This window comes from Dipodomys merriami, unplaced genomic scaffold (assembly GCF_024711535.1).
Source record: "Dipodomys merriami isolate MVZ:Mamm:240054 unplaced genomic scaffold, mDipMer1.0.p SCAF_6, whole genome shotgun sequence".
NCBI lineage: Eukaryota > Metazoa > Chordata > Mammalia > Rodentia > Heteromyidae > Dipodomys > Dipodomys merriami.
Window position 1 is genome coordinate 61495799 of NW_027206179.1, and position 14719 is coordinate 61510517.

Below are 14719 nucleotides of genomic sequence, written 5' to 3' on the forward strand. Positions count from 1 at the left end.
AGACCAGGTAAGAAAGTCTGTGAGAATCTTCTCTCCAATCAACCACTAGAAAACTAGAAGTGGCACTGTGACTCAAAGTTGTATAGTGCTGTCCTTAAGAAAAAAGCTCAGGGAGAGTGCCCAGACCCTGAGAGTTCAAGCCCCACAACCAACAACAACAACAATAACAACCACAAAACAAAACAGAAAAGAAAAATCAAACTTTCAAGGTGTAAGAAGATACAGAAATTCATTTCACCTTTAATACCTGGAACAAGTTTTACAGCCATAGTTGTAATTTACATATATAGTGGAGCTCACTGAAAAAGGTTCCTGTTGCACCACAGCAAGAACTTTTATGGTAATGTAGACAGACCACTACAGAGTGCAGCAGGATAAACTCACTGAAGAATCTGAACATTTTCATAATGGAACTTGTTTCAGTGAGTTAAGTATTTTCTTAATGTTATACAGTACATATTATAAAAATGAACATTATCACTGCAGAACTGTGCTAACAACTGTTAGCAATTAATGTTTTATACATATGTAATTTTATTTTAGTTCAGGTATGTGGCTCTCCAAATGTTAGTACATGAAATGTTAAGTTTAAACATGGTAAGATAAGCCCCTAAGATGGAGATTCAGAACATCAAAACCTTGATCATTATTGCACCTATTTTCCTACAGAAAAATGAAATTTTTTACATCATAATCCTCCCCAAAAGTGAACAGACAGGTTGAAAAATTACAAACTTATTGGCATTAAACATGAACAAAATGTACAACAAATTTTGTGAAATGATATACAAAATATTAATGTGCAATGAAATTTGGTTTACTATAATCATGCAAATAAAGATCCTCCACAAAATTTTTTCGTATGCTTTATAAAATGGTTTTAAAGATATATTTCCATAAATATTTCCGGTGCAATTTAGTCAATGACAAAAATACAAAGCTATCCTTTATTCTTTGTTGATTTTAAAACATGCCTTGGTACTGCTAAACAGAAATAGCACTGCTTGGGAACTGAGCTAATCAAACATTTCAAAACCAAGAGTATCTTGATCAACATTAGCTGATAGACTATACAGCAGCCTCCATCATTACTGGTGTTCTGTACTGTTGTAAGTGAAGGTAGTTCAACACTGACAGATTAAGACACAATTTAAAACCTCTTTGTAAAAATAAAAGGTTGCCTAAGCATTAAAGAAAAATAATCACACCAACTGTGATACATACTGGAAAATAGTAAAATGTCATTTTCTAAAATAGTAACTTCTTTATTACAGTTCCCATCTGTTATAAGCAATTTTGGAAATATACCTTAAACATAATGGTGTATTATATGAAAATGCTTCACTATTCACCATGATAGAGTTTAATAAGTTAGAATACGATTTTCTTTTCTGTTGTTAATAACCATGAAAATAACAAAAGAACAGCACCTGAAACACTAAACTGAACTGATGTTAGCATTAAGAAGTAATGTATGTTTTGGTTCAATATACAGTTTATACAACTGTATAAAGGATACTGCCATAAGTAATTTGTTCCTGTACTTTGCAGATCTGTTTTAAGTGCAAGCCCACTTCCCTCTGATCTGATATCAGAAAGAGCAAGATGCTAACCACAGTAACTGGTATAGCTGCCTATGTCACCTCTTCCCTGCCCCTCCCCCCAAAACAAGTTTTTTGGCTCCAAAATAAAGTACAATAATAAACTCTTGATGAAAAACTATGTTATGGGGCAATCTATCATATACTATGGCTAAATGTAAATTTACAGAAAAAAGTACATCCCATTTTCAGCACTTTTTTTCATAAACATGCAATTCACTATAAAATACAAAACACTTGGCTTTCAAGAACAGATCTGTAAGGACACACTGCATCAATAAAATTTTTCTTTCTGGTTAACTTTACACTGTTATGGAGAACTGGAACTTTTCTAATGTGTATACATCAGATCTTATAGTCTAGTAATTTGAATTTTCTGAACATAATGTTCAAGAGAAAATAGCTATACATAATAACATTCTAGACTATTAAAAACTCAAGTTACAGAATTTTATTGATACAGTAGATTAATAACTGAAAAGGGATGATATAATGGGATAAAGAATTCAGTACATTATTTTATAACACACTCTTTAAAATTAAAATATTTTAAATCTCTCTCTTCTTACAATTGTCATTGCCATGAAAGGCCAGACAAATTCTGGGACCAATACTGAAGAGTAAAGCAATCAGACAACTTCAGGATTATTTCATAATTTGTACGGTGCCCTCCCATCTGAGGCATCATTCTAGGGTAATGGCAGACAAGTCAGCACCTCTGAAGATGAAGGTGCCAGGGCAGACACTAGGTAAGATACACAAGGGGGAGAGACCACTTAGCTCTCCAACAAACAGTGACATCAAGAAAATGACACCAATTGTTGAGAAATATTTTTCACAGTAAAATTGCAGAGAATACAAATACAAACACTGACAGATTACTGCTTAAGGTCTTTCCTAGCAAGCTCTTTTCGAATCAATAGATCCAATAAACAGTTGGGTACTGTCAGTTTAAAGCCGTAGATAAAAGCTATACAAGCACTTCAGAAGTCAGAAACATAAAAAAAAAAAGTTTATTTACAAATTTCTTCGTAGTTTATGTCTACACAGCCATCAAACATCACAAAACTTCGGCCATCGTTACTGCTGTGTGCATTGCTAGCACGTGACCATCCATGTGAGGTCCTGAGAAAGGCTCACTGTCCTACTTCCACAGTTCCACTTTAGGTATCAAGGGTTTTATCCAACCTCACGCTTGGAGAGAAAAAAAAAAAGAATTTCCCCAAAGCTTTCACAAAGAAAGTTAATTACATCTGTTTCATCGCCTTTCCCTTTTAGAACTCCTCCGTCGTACCTTAAGAAAAAAGTCACCAGATGGTTAATTAAAATGGATGTCCATAATCATTTTTTAATTTTTAAAAATCATTTTCATATACTTAAGTTTCAGTGATCATTTTTTAACCAATCCTAATTCTTGCTTGTTCCTGACTTTGCTTTCTTTAAAGCCATTCTCCTAAACCTTCTGCCCCTGGCTTTAGACCTCTGCAATGTCTAAGGCTATGAAATAGCCTTTCCCAAGCAGCAAATAATCTATATTTGTTTAGAGAGTAACTGACAGAAGCTAAGGTCCACAATAAGAAAAACAAGAAAAGATATTTGCATTCTTTCTGTGATAAAGAAAATGTCTGATGCTCTGGCAATTGTCTTTTTGGAAAAGCCTAAGTGAACTTGGTTTCCAACAACTATCAATTACATAAAGTAATGTGAAATTCAAACACATCAGCCTTTAGTGGTAAGCACTAATGAAAACTTAAAACTTTAGTTCAAACATCAGGAATGGAAAAAGAACAGTTTAAATTTAACTAGTTTACTGTGTAGTTCTTCTCTGTTGAAAATATCAACTGCTATTGACTCTTCACTCTTACTTTTATATCCCCAACAAACCTTTTAAGAAATAAACCAAGATAGAAATAACTTAAATGCTTTAAGCACCAATATTAAACTTTACTTGAACATGATAGTCAAGTAGACTTGATGATTACATGTTCACTGGGCTACTATTATTCTGTCTAATTTCAGGCTCCCATCAAAGTTATGTTCTCCATTATCCAAGCTAGTAAAAAAAGGACAGTATAAACTAATAAACACATGTTAATTCTTTGAATTACAGCAAGTGCTAAATGGCCTTAACAAAATATTTACTATTTTTATATTTCACAAAGGACGTTAACACATACATTTATTACAGAAACTTCCTCTTCCTCTGTTTCTTCTTGTGTAACATCATCATGGACAGGAGAGCTGCCCTGAAACACATCTGCTTCTTCACTTGAATCATTCTCTTTAGTAGCTACTTGTTTGGAGCGTCCTACACGGCTACAGTAAAACATACATAAAATAAAATGAACATTTTGATCTTAAAAATGAACATTTTGATCTTAAGATGTAGATTACATCAGAACAAGTGTTTCAAGTATTTTGTAAATTCTTGTATGATTTTTATCCTTAATTATGTCAAGAGGTGTTTTTATATTCTGACCTGTGAACCACTCTTTTTTGAGGGATTGCCTCAAATTCAGGGACTGAATTAAATGCAGGGACTGCCAGGCACTGTCCCTGAGCATTTTTGCTCAAGGCTAATGGTCTACTACTTGAGCCACAACTCCATTTCTGGCTTTTTGGTAGATGGTTAATTGGAGCTAAGAGTCTCTCAGACTTTCTTGCCGAGGCTGGCTTCAAACTGCAATTCTTACCTCTCAGCCTTCTGAGTAGCCAGGATTACAGGCATGAGCCACTGGGATCTGGCTCTTAAGTCATTAATTTTTACAGTTTTCATATACAGTGATCTAGCAAAGAGCAAAGAGTATGACTAAGACCATATCATAAAAGATTTCAAAACACACTTGAAGTCTGTTCCATTTTTCATCTTTCCAACTCAGTAAAGGCACTGATAGGCAGTAAGCTGCTTAGTGCAGACTTTTTTTGGGGGGAGAGGGGGGGCAGGGCCTGGGTACTGTCCCTGAGCTTCTTTTTGCTCAAGGCTAACACTCTACCACTTGAGCTACAGCACCACTTCTAGTCTTTTCTGTTTATGTGGTACTGTGGAATTGAACCCAGGGTTTCATGCATGCTAGGCAAGGACTCTAAGCCCCATTCCCAGTTCCTCAGTGCAGAAATTCTTTAAGCAGAGAACAGCATTCCAGCCTTTATCGAGCCCTATGTATTCCACCTAGAGAAACCTTAAATCCATTCACTTCTCTCAACCTCCAGTGCTATTACCTAATCCAAGCTATTCCCACCTTTTTGCTTCTTCTATTTTCATAGTAATGTTTTAAAAGTCTAAGAACAGATGATGTCCCTCCTCACAGATAGCTCTCCAATGGGCGAAGAATAATGTTGTGATCCTTCTACTGTACTACATGAAGCCCTGTAATAATGCCTACCTATCTGCATTCTCCTGACTCTCTCCTCCCCAACTCCTGGCAACTACAATCAACTAGCCAAGCCTTGCTTTCCTTCCACTTTCTAAATATGCCAAGATTTTTTCCCAATTCAGAAACCTGAGATAGAATACTTTTATGTATATATTCAATGACTATCTAATACCTACTACTCTCTCAAAGTAAGCAACTCCTCTCCAAGAAGAAAACTTCTCCCACTCCTCAATCCTCCCACTAAATTGTTAGTGCACCATAGATTCTTCCTTCAGGGCATACCACAAGTCTTAATTCCAAGCAAGGTGCTAGAAGTTCATGCCTGTAATCCTCACTACTCAGGCTGTTGAGAGCTGAGAATCACAATTCAAAGCCAATCACAGCAGACCAATCTGGGACTCTTTATCTCTAACAAGCAAAGAAGTGAGACCTGGAGCTTGAGTGAAAAAGCCAGAGTGAAAGGTCTTGAGTTCATGTTCCAATACCAGAACAACAAAAATCGAGCAGAAGTCTTTATTCCATTTGTACATGTCATTCATTAAAGACTGCTTGCCTATTAGATAGGAAGTCTCATGAACCATGTCTGCTATAAGTAACTACGCAGGAATTACAGAGAAAATGAAAACCTTTTTGAATTCCACTGCAGAACACAAAGACAAATCGTAATATATGCTACTATTCTAGCTCCAGAAAAAAAGCTTCTCAGATTAAGAACTCTAACAAGACAAGACAGAACACAGAATCTTTTTCTGTATTGACTTTGTAAAAGAAATACTCAGGCTTCAAACATTCATGGGAAACATGTAATTTTAGAAGAATCACCATTGAATAATAATGACCACTTAATGATACCCATACAGAGAAACAAAATTTAAGAGGTTGAGAGAAATTTAACATGTATCACTTCTTTGTTACAAGATTAATTACAAGAATGCATTACTGCATGAGAATTCTTTGTTTAGAAATAGTGATTCTGTTGGTTAAATCCACATACATGTATGTATGAAGCTGCTACAATAATGTACTTACCTTTATTTTTAATCTGAGAGAAAAATTACATGGAGAAAGGCATAATCACCAAATATTTAACTAAGATATATTGGTAACTCTAAAAAGTCAAGCTACTGATATATGTTGGATTACTCTCAGAAAATGAGCACAATTTCTGATGGAGAGTTACATCATTAAAAGAAGTACTGCCAAATGTCCTAAATACAAAACAGATGCTCTATATTAATAATTTTGTAGCCTGCAACCTGGTTAGTGTGTTGTGATTATTCAAAATTATCATATTTTCAGATACCATAAAATGTGTAGAGAAAATCTGCAGATTATTTTGGTATCCATTTATATAAAGACTTGCCTAAGGCCTATAAAAATGTACAAATATTACCTAAGGGCTAACTGTAATATTAAGTCCCTAGGTAAGGTTATAAAATGTATTTTACCTAGTATAACGGGACTAGGTATTTGGAATTTAAATACGCAATATGTATGTTTATAAATTTATGAACTTTTTGCAAGATAATTTAAAATTGGCTTGGAATTTAATATTATTTACAACTTACACATTTTTTTTTGGTTGTGATGGTGATGGCGTTTTTGATGGTCTTCCTCGTCCTTTCTGTGGTGTGGACTGTGTGGATTCAACTGCACTAGTTTCAGGAGATTCTGCTCTGCTTTGGGAAGACCCAAATGTGGATAGCATCAAATTATGATTTATAATATGGTAAGAAAACAGAGGTAGTCTAGAGTTTCCCACACTTACCTCTGCTGTGCTTTCCTTGATGTGCGGTGTTTGCTTTTTGACTTCTGTTCTGTATTTCCACTCTGTCTCTCTTCTTCTTCTTCTTCCTCTACTGCAGGTGGCCCAGATTTTTTTTTATTCCCTTTTTTAGATGTTTTCATTGTTGGCTCTTCTTTTGGTGTCCCTCCACCAAGAGGTTTTGGTGGCCGACCTCTTTTGCCCTTTTTTGGTGGACTGTTCTGTTCATCCTCATTTTCTAACAGATCTTCTTTGAGCCTCTTTTCCTCAGACCACTGTTGCTCATCTGATTCTGAAACTGTATGTCCTCTTTTCCGCCCTCGCTGACTGCCTTTAGGTTTCTGCTCCTGTACCAACTTAGACAGGTCATCCATTCCTAATTTCTCTTCTGGGTCTGTGACGGGAGTTTTTTTCCGGCTTCTAGGCTTCTCCAATTCTGACTGAAGAAGGAAGAAATCAAAATTTTAAAACTTAAGTTTACTTGTATGTGTGTATGAGAGTATGTGCACATACGTGTGTGCACATGAGGGCATGTGCATGCCAGTCCTGGAGCTTCAACTTAGGGCCTGAGCAAGAACAATGAGCTTTTTTGCTCAAGGCTAGCCTATCACTTGAGCCATAGCTCCGCTTTTGGCTTTTTTGGTGCTTAATTGGAGAAGAGTCTTCTGGACTTTCTTGCCTGGGCTGGCTTTGAGCCACAATGCTCAGATCTAAGCCTCCTGAGTAGCAAGGATTACTAGGCCTGAGCCAATGGCACTCAGCTAAGTTTTCTTTTTAAACAATGAAACTGTCTACCCAGGGTAGAGCACTTTGTCATTCCCTAAATATATAAATATATGAGAGACATAACTACTCACTGCTTCATTATTTTGGTTTGTTATTGTTTTGAAGCTGAAACCTCACTCTAGGTACCAAGTTATAAATTCAAGTGTTCCCTCCCACCTCGGCCTCTAGGCTAGAAGCTTGCAGTATGAGCAACCCCAATTCTTCACTTTAAAAAAAAAATCCCATTTTCATTCTCACTTTTAAGCTAAAGAGCCTCAAAGGAATACTTCTCAAGATCAGCATTTTATTAAACTATGCATCTTATTGGTGAAGAGCTATTTAATGAAAAGGAACTCAATTGGTCCTAAAAAAGAATTAAAATATTAGTTTAGTACATAAAACTTAAAATGACTAATTTTACTATATAGTATATAATACAACACTAAATACTAAGTTAGCTATTATATTTATAACATAATAAAATAAATATTTTTAGTTTCTAAATGGAGGTCGTAAGATTTGTAAGTTAAACATATTCATCACACATGAAAAATTCTAGACTATGAGGTGGCTCCTGCCTATAATCCCAGATGGTCAGAAGATAGCAATAGGGAGGATCTCAGTACAAAGCTAGCCAGGGCAAAAAGTTAGACCTCATCTCAACCAACAAGCCAGGTATATCAGGAGGGGTAGGAGGACTGCAGTTCAAGTCCCAGGCAAACTAAAACAAGACCCCATAGAAAAATAAAGCAAAAATGGGGTTTGGAGCACAGTATGGATAATTCTGGTGATACTGTACTTGTCTAATAAAATGAAAGGCTCTGAGTTAAAACCCAGTACTGTACCTTCCCCAGAGAAATTCTGGAAATACTTCTGAACCCTAGAGATGGTGTTAATGACGTTAACAACTAACAACAAAAGCAATTTTTAAAAATCCATGGCTTGGCCTTAAAAAATAAGATTAACTAAGTCTATATTCAGAAAACTTACGCATGTACGACCAGATGGAGATTCAGAAATTCTTCAGACCCAAGAATGAAAATGCATGTATAATGTAAATTTAGTTTCCCAAAAGTCTGTACCAATTTATACGTAAATCAATCAAAGGGCAGGGGGCATGCCTCAGTAGCTGAGTACCTGCCTGGCAAGTGAGAAGTGCTGAGTTCAAACCACCAATAAAAATAAAATGAAGGAAACAGAGGGGAGAGAAAGAAACAGAGGGGAGAGAAAGAAAAGATAAAGGAAAAAAAGAAAATCAGGGAGAGAAGGGAAGAGAAATGGGTAAGAGAGTGGAAGACAGATGGGAAATGGGAAGGGGAGAGGAGAAAAGAAAACCAATAAAAGAAAAACAAAAACCATCATTATTCATTGTACTTCCTCTGTTTGTAAACTGCTCGACTATGACCTTGTTATTACTCTCCTTTCCTATTTGTTTATTGGCTTCTGATTTAAAAGTAGATTTTTTTTTTTCGGCCGTCGGTCACGGGGCCTGAACTCTGGGCCTGGGCACTGTCCCTCAGCTTGTCAGCTCAAGCTAGTGCTCTACCACATGAGCCACAGCGCCACTTCCGGCTTTTTCTGTTTATGTGGTGCTAAGGAATGGAACCCAGGGCCTCATGCATGCCAGGCAAGCACTATACCACTGAGCCATCTTCTCAGCCCTAAAAGTAGGTATTTTTTATTTATTTCTTCTACCCTTTTGTGGATGTTTAAGTTTTATTTTGGATTTTCTATAGACTGAAAATGCTAACGTTCTAACCATCCACTATTTGGAGATGGGGCCTTTTGGCAGTAATTTGATTAAGATGAAATCATGAGAATAGGGTTTTCAGGGGGACCCAATGAAAGGATAGTATTCCAAGATAGGAAAAGAGGTCTCATCAAAACCTAAGTTTCTTCCCCCATTCTCACCTTCAAAGACATATCTAATCATCTGAAAACTATGGATTTATAACACAATTATTTTGAATTACATTTTCAAAATAAGAACAATTCTAGACTAATGTAACAGCAGCACAAGATTTTACTATATAAAGAAAAGTTTTTTATAACCATTTATTTTCCCACATGGACTTAAAATCACACCGGAATTTTACAATTATATATTTATTAACATATTTTTCTACTCCTTTTTCTCATGCAGGAACACTGCATGTCTTCAAGTCTTCTATGTGCCACTAAATTTATTTTTAACTTTAAATAGCAGTACAAAGGAATTTCAATTTGATACATATCAATTTATGTGCTCAATACAAATTGATTCGTCAACTCATTTTTTCGTCTATCCTAACACCACCTATTCCCTCAATAACTTGCATTGTTTTATCAGATACACATTTGAGATCTTTGTCATTACAATAACCTCTGCAATAAATAATGTTAGAATAATCAATAGATCAATACAAACATCTTAAAAAGGAAAAATTTCCAAACCAAGATACATGCATACACATGAGTACCCATATACTACGTCCTTACTTTGTCATTTGTTTCTTTTTTTTCCCCCTACTATTACAAAAACAAAAGCAAAACAGGGATGAATGTCTGTTAATTTCAAGTCTTTCTGAGTTGGTTCAACATTCTAGGAAGAACAATTTAAATAACAATAGTCACTTCTTTTGTTCCTAAGTTTCCTTATCCCCCTTCCATGCAATGAGGATTACCTACCATTAAGCCTTTTTTTTAGGTTTTTTTAGGTTGTTTGTGTGTGTGGGGGAGCCCTTTAGATATGGTCTTTTGTTAACTCTCCTTAAACTGACACCAAACTCTCATCTTTCTACTTCCACCTCTTGAGTAGCTAGGATTATGGATGTGTGCCACTAAAGAATGTTTTTCAGTATTTTGCCTTTATGGATAACAATTATTACTGACTTAAAGCAGATAAAAATATCAAAATGTTGGGGCTGGGAAGGTGGCTCAGTGGTAGAGTGCTCGCCTTGCATGCATGAGGCCCTGGGTTCGATTCCTCAGCACCACATAAGCAGAAATAAAAAGCTGGAAGTGGTGTTATGGCTCAAGTGGTAGAGTGCTAAGCCTTGAGCTGAGGGACAGAAAAAGCCAGAAGTGGTGCTATGGCTCAAGTGGTGGTAGAGTGCTAGCCTTGAGCTGAGGACAGCCCCCAGGCCCAGAGTTCAGGCCCCACGACCTGACCCCCTCCACCCCCAAATAAAAATGTTAAAAGAAGTATCTTTCTGGTATTAGTTTACTACAAAATTTAATATAGTTGACTCTATGTTATCACTATGTATTTCCAAGAACACACAGGAAAAACTGAAAATTCTCAGATGTACAAAGATGCTGTAGATGCCATTTGCTGCCCGCCCCACTTCCTCTAAAGACATGCTTCTGTTCAACAAATCTGAACATTTTCTTTATCACTTAAACCCCGTTGGGCTTGCTGGAATTATCACAACTTTTATTCTGCTTTTGGGGTATCATTTGTTTTGGGGAGGCACATTTCCACAAAATGAAGGGAGGCGGGCTGGGAATGTGGCTTAGTGGTAGAGTGCTTGCTAAACCCTGGGTTCAGTTTCTCAGTACCACATAAACAGAAAAAGCCAGAGCTGGCATTGAGCACAGAGGCTCAAGGACAGCACCCAATCCCTTCAAGCTCTACAACAAGAAAGAAAGAAAGAAAGAAAGAAAGAAAGAAAGAAAGAAAGAAAGAAAGAAAGAAAGAAAGAAAGAAAGAAAGAAAGAAAGAAAGAAAGAAAGAAAGGAAGGAAGGAAGGAAGGAAGGAAGGAAGGAAGGAAGGAAGGAAGGAAGGAAGGAAGGAAGGAAAAAGAAAGAAAGGAAGGAAGGAAGGAAGGAAGGGAAAGGAAGGAAGGAAGGAAGATGGGAAGGAAGGAAGATGGGAAGGAAGGGAGGAAGGAAGGGAGGAAGGAAGTAAAAGGAAAGGAAACTGGGTGTATAAATCAGATTAGAAGGTAGAAATGGGGAAAACACATTATTTAATATTAATGTTTTTCAAATATAAATCTGACAAGAATACTTCCTTTGCTTTGAAATTTCAATGTAAATTTCATACTGGTAGCATGTAAACAGTACTATCTCATAATCTACAGGACTTTAAATTGAATTTGTTTCTCATAACGCTCTCTTCTTTCAATGGCATTGTAGGGGGGAAAAAAACTAGCTTATAGTAATAAGCTTGTTCTGGCAGCTCTAAAAATGGGCCCAATGTTACGCCACAATAGACAGTGAAAGGTGTCCCCTATAAGAATACAAAGAAGGGCTGGGAAAGTAGCTCAGTGGTAAAGCGCTTGCCTTGCATGCATGAGGCCCTGGATCTGATTCCTCAGCACCACATAAGCAGAAAAAGCTGGAAGTGGCGCTGTGGCTCAAGTGGTAGAGCACTAGCCTTGAGCTGAAAAGCTGAGGGACAATATCCAGGCTCAGAGTTCAGGCCCCCCGAACAACCCCCCCCCCCCCCCGCAGAAAAAAGAATACAAATAAATCTCAAGAACTAGATATTCAAAACTCTTCTCTGAAAAACACTTTATTTTATACTGCTCCAAAGGCTAAGGAATGTAGAATTTATTGAATAACAAATCTTACTTCGATTTAAAAACAACAACAACAACCCATTTCTCAAGGATAGTATGGGTGGATGAGTAGCCTGGTTGACACGTCCAATAAACAAAAGAATCATAAGCTCCCTACCTAATGGCATTGTTCAAGTGTGAGATGGTAATAAAGGATTTTCTACAGAGTGAGGACTAAGCCTGAAAAACAAAAGAAATTTTCTGATTCAAAGATTCTCTCTGGGTCTGGGAAGGTCCTTCAGTGGTAAAGTGCTTGCCTTGCATGCTTGAGGCCCTGGGTTCAATTCCTCAGCACCCATAAGCAAAAAAAAAAAAAAAAAAAAAAAAGCCGGAAGTGGTGCTGTGGCAAAAGTGGTAGAGAGCTAGCCTTGAGCTGAAGAGCTGAGGGACAGTGCCCAGGCTCAGAATTCAGGCACACAACCAGACCAAAAAAAAAAAAAAAGATTCTCTCTATAACACTAGGCAATAAAATTCCTTTCTAGCTAAATTATCAATATGTACACCTTAAAAAAGTAATGAGTATCATAAATTATAGTATAAATAGGAAGACCTTTAGATTGTAGTATTTCCTGAAGTGGAAAGAAAACAACATGATAATTAAGACCTAAATGTTAGGCCTATGGAAGGCAAGAAAGGAAGCAATATTCTAAAGAAAAAAAAATTAATAAAATATCAATTTAAATTAAAAGTGAATTGTTTTGATTAATTTAATTAAATAAAAATAATTATTTTATTGCTAATCTCTATCTCCATTTGTCAAGTCAATTAAAACATAGTAACTATTACTATAATAACCATTATCTAAAAGTATGAATCATTGTAACAACGATGAAATGACAACAATTCACTAAATTTTGACAAATCTAATCAGCTGACTAGCCATAGTTTCAAAATAGAAAACTGATTCAGCGAGCCTAAGTAGTTATTTAGGAAATGTTTGGAGCTGAACTGAAAAGTCATAATGAATTCAGTTATTAACTCCACTGAGTTACACTAGAATATATAGCTTATACCTGTATCAAAGCATTGCCAAATTTGTCTTCAAATATACGAATTATATATTATAGAAGTTATGCCTGTTAAAGTTTAAAGACCGAACAGTCTTCTTGCCAGGTACCAGTGCCTCATATCTGTAATTTAAGCTACTCAGGAGGCTTAGATTTGAGGATTATGGTTCAAAGACAGCCCCAAGCAAGAGAGTCTGTGTAACTCTTATCTCCAATTAAACACCAACAAAGCAGAAAGTGGAGTTGTGGCTCATATGGTTGAATGCTAGCCTTGAGCACAGAAGCTCAGAGACAGTACCTAGGCCTAAGGAGTTTAAGCACTGGACTGACAAACAAAAAACAACTATACTCTTTTGTACCTTTACTAGCAGCTTATTTACTACATATTGCAAAAAATTAACAGTAAAAAGAGCAGCCTTTGGGATCTCATTCCATTCCTTATTCTCGTTTAAGGCTAAGTCTGAATATACTGTGTTAAATAAATTGGGGGGGGGGGAGTAAAGAAAGGAGAGCTAGAGAAAGAGGGAAGGAAGGGGAGGGCAGGGGAAGAAGAAATGGAGAGGCAGAGGGAAAGGAAAGAAGGAGAAAAAGGAGGAAGGGACAAAGGGGAACAGGGGGAAGAGGAGGGGGAAGAAAAAGCAAATAAAACCAACTGGTTCTGGGATTGGAAATGGCTTATTTAATTCCAAAGACCTAAGAATTATAATCACTTATCAGAATGATAAAAATCATACATATTCAATATAGTTAAGTTATATGGTAGAGAAAAACTGTCAACACAAATGTAACTAAAACAATATGAAATACAGCAGTGATGTTAACTAGAGTATAAAAATTACTATTTATATAGTAAATTATTAGAAGTATCATTAAAGTCAAACCAAGTATCTCACCCTTACAAGATCAGAGTCGTCTCTCTTGTCACTTTTTTTTCCTGGCAAAGGTGAAGACATTGTATAATCTTCATTTTCACTGTGATCCATTTCAGAACTATCAAGCCTTTAATATAAACATTTATAATTATTATTATAATCATTTAATAAAGTAATAAATCACAAGTTCATTTTCCTCAGTTTTTTTGAAATCTAAATTCTGAGTGGAAATATAAAGAAAATTGGAATGCTTATTAGTACATTAGACTGCCTTACACTGCAAGTTGCCACACTCCCTTATTCTTCTCCTATGCTGTTCTCTGCTGCACTCCATACCGTAACATAGCATGACTGTATTTTTTTACTGCCTGGCTTCCTTGATTAGAAGGTAAGCATGGAAGTTCACTATTTTGCTTACCAATGTAGGATAAGTACAATGTAAGCTAAAGTGCCTGGCACAGAGTAGGCACTCAACAAATACTTGTTACAAATTTAACAGGACATGCTCTCATGAAAGGTCTAGCCTTCTATTACAACCATGGCCTGTTACTTAAACTATTATACATTCTTGATCTCTAGTCATTATGTAAGTAAAATATGTTTTCCTCTGAAAAAGAAAAAAAATCATTTTTAAAATTATTTTTATAAATAAAAGTTTATGGATATACATAGTAAAAGGAAATTCAAACTGTAGTAAATGGAGGAAAAACAATCTCCCTCCTATACAAGGTTATCATAAACTTTGCTAAGATTTTATATATTCCTCCCAAAACTTTCTATGCATATAAAA

The 14719-nt window shown here is 36.0% G+C and overlaps 1 protein-coding gene across 6 annotated transcripts in view; it reads right to left on the minus strand.

Moving 5' to 3' along the window:
- Positions 1-202: 202 nt before the first annotated feature.
- Positions 203-14719, minus strand: part of Pds5b (PDS5 cohesin associated factor B) — a 165580-nt gene continuing 151063 nt past the window's right edge. Inside the window, exons 31-35 of one of the 6 annotated variants that reach the window (XM_070002989.1) lie at positions 13957-14056; positions 6744-7180; positions 6544-6651; positions 3779-3917; positions 203-2895 (exon numbers count right to left, since the gene is read on the minus strand). In XM_070002989.1, the coding sequence (XP_069859090.1) occupies positions 2860-2895; positions 3779-3917; positions 6544-6651; positions 6744-7180; positions 13957-14056 (820 nt within the window). In that variant the 3' untranslated portion in view covers positions 203-2859. Of the gene's footprint in view, positions 2896-3778; positions 3918-6539; positions 6655-6743; positions 7181-13950; positions 14057-14719 lie in introns of those variants that run through there. The other 5 variants (XM_070002988.1, XM_070002987.1, XM_070002986.1 and 2 more) reach the window with 5 other exon arrangements.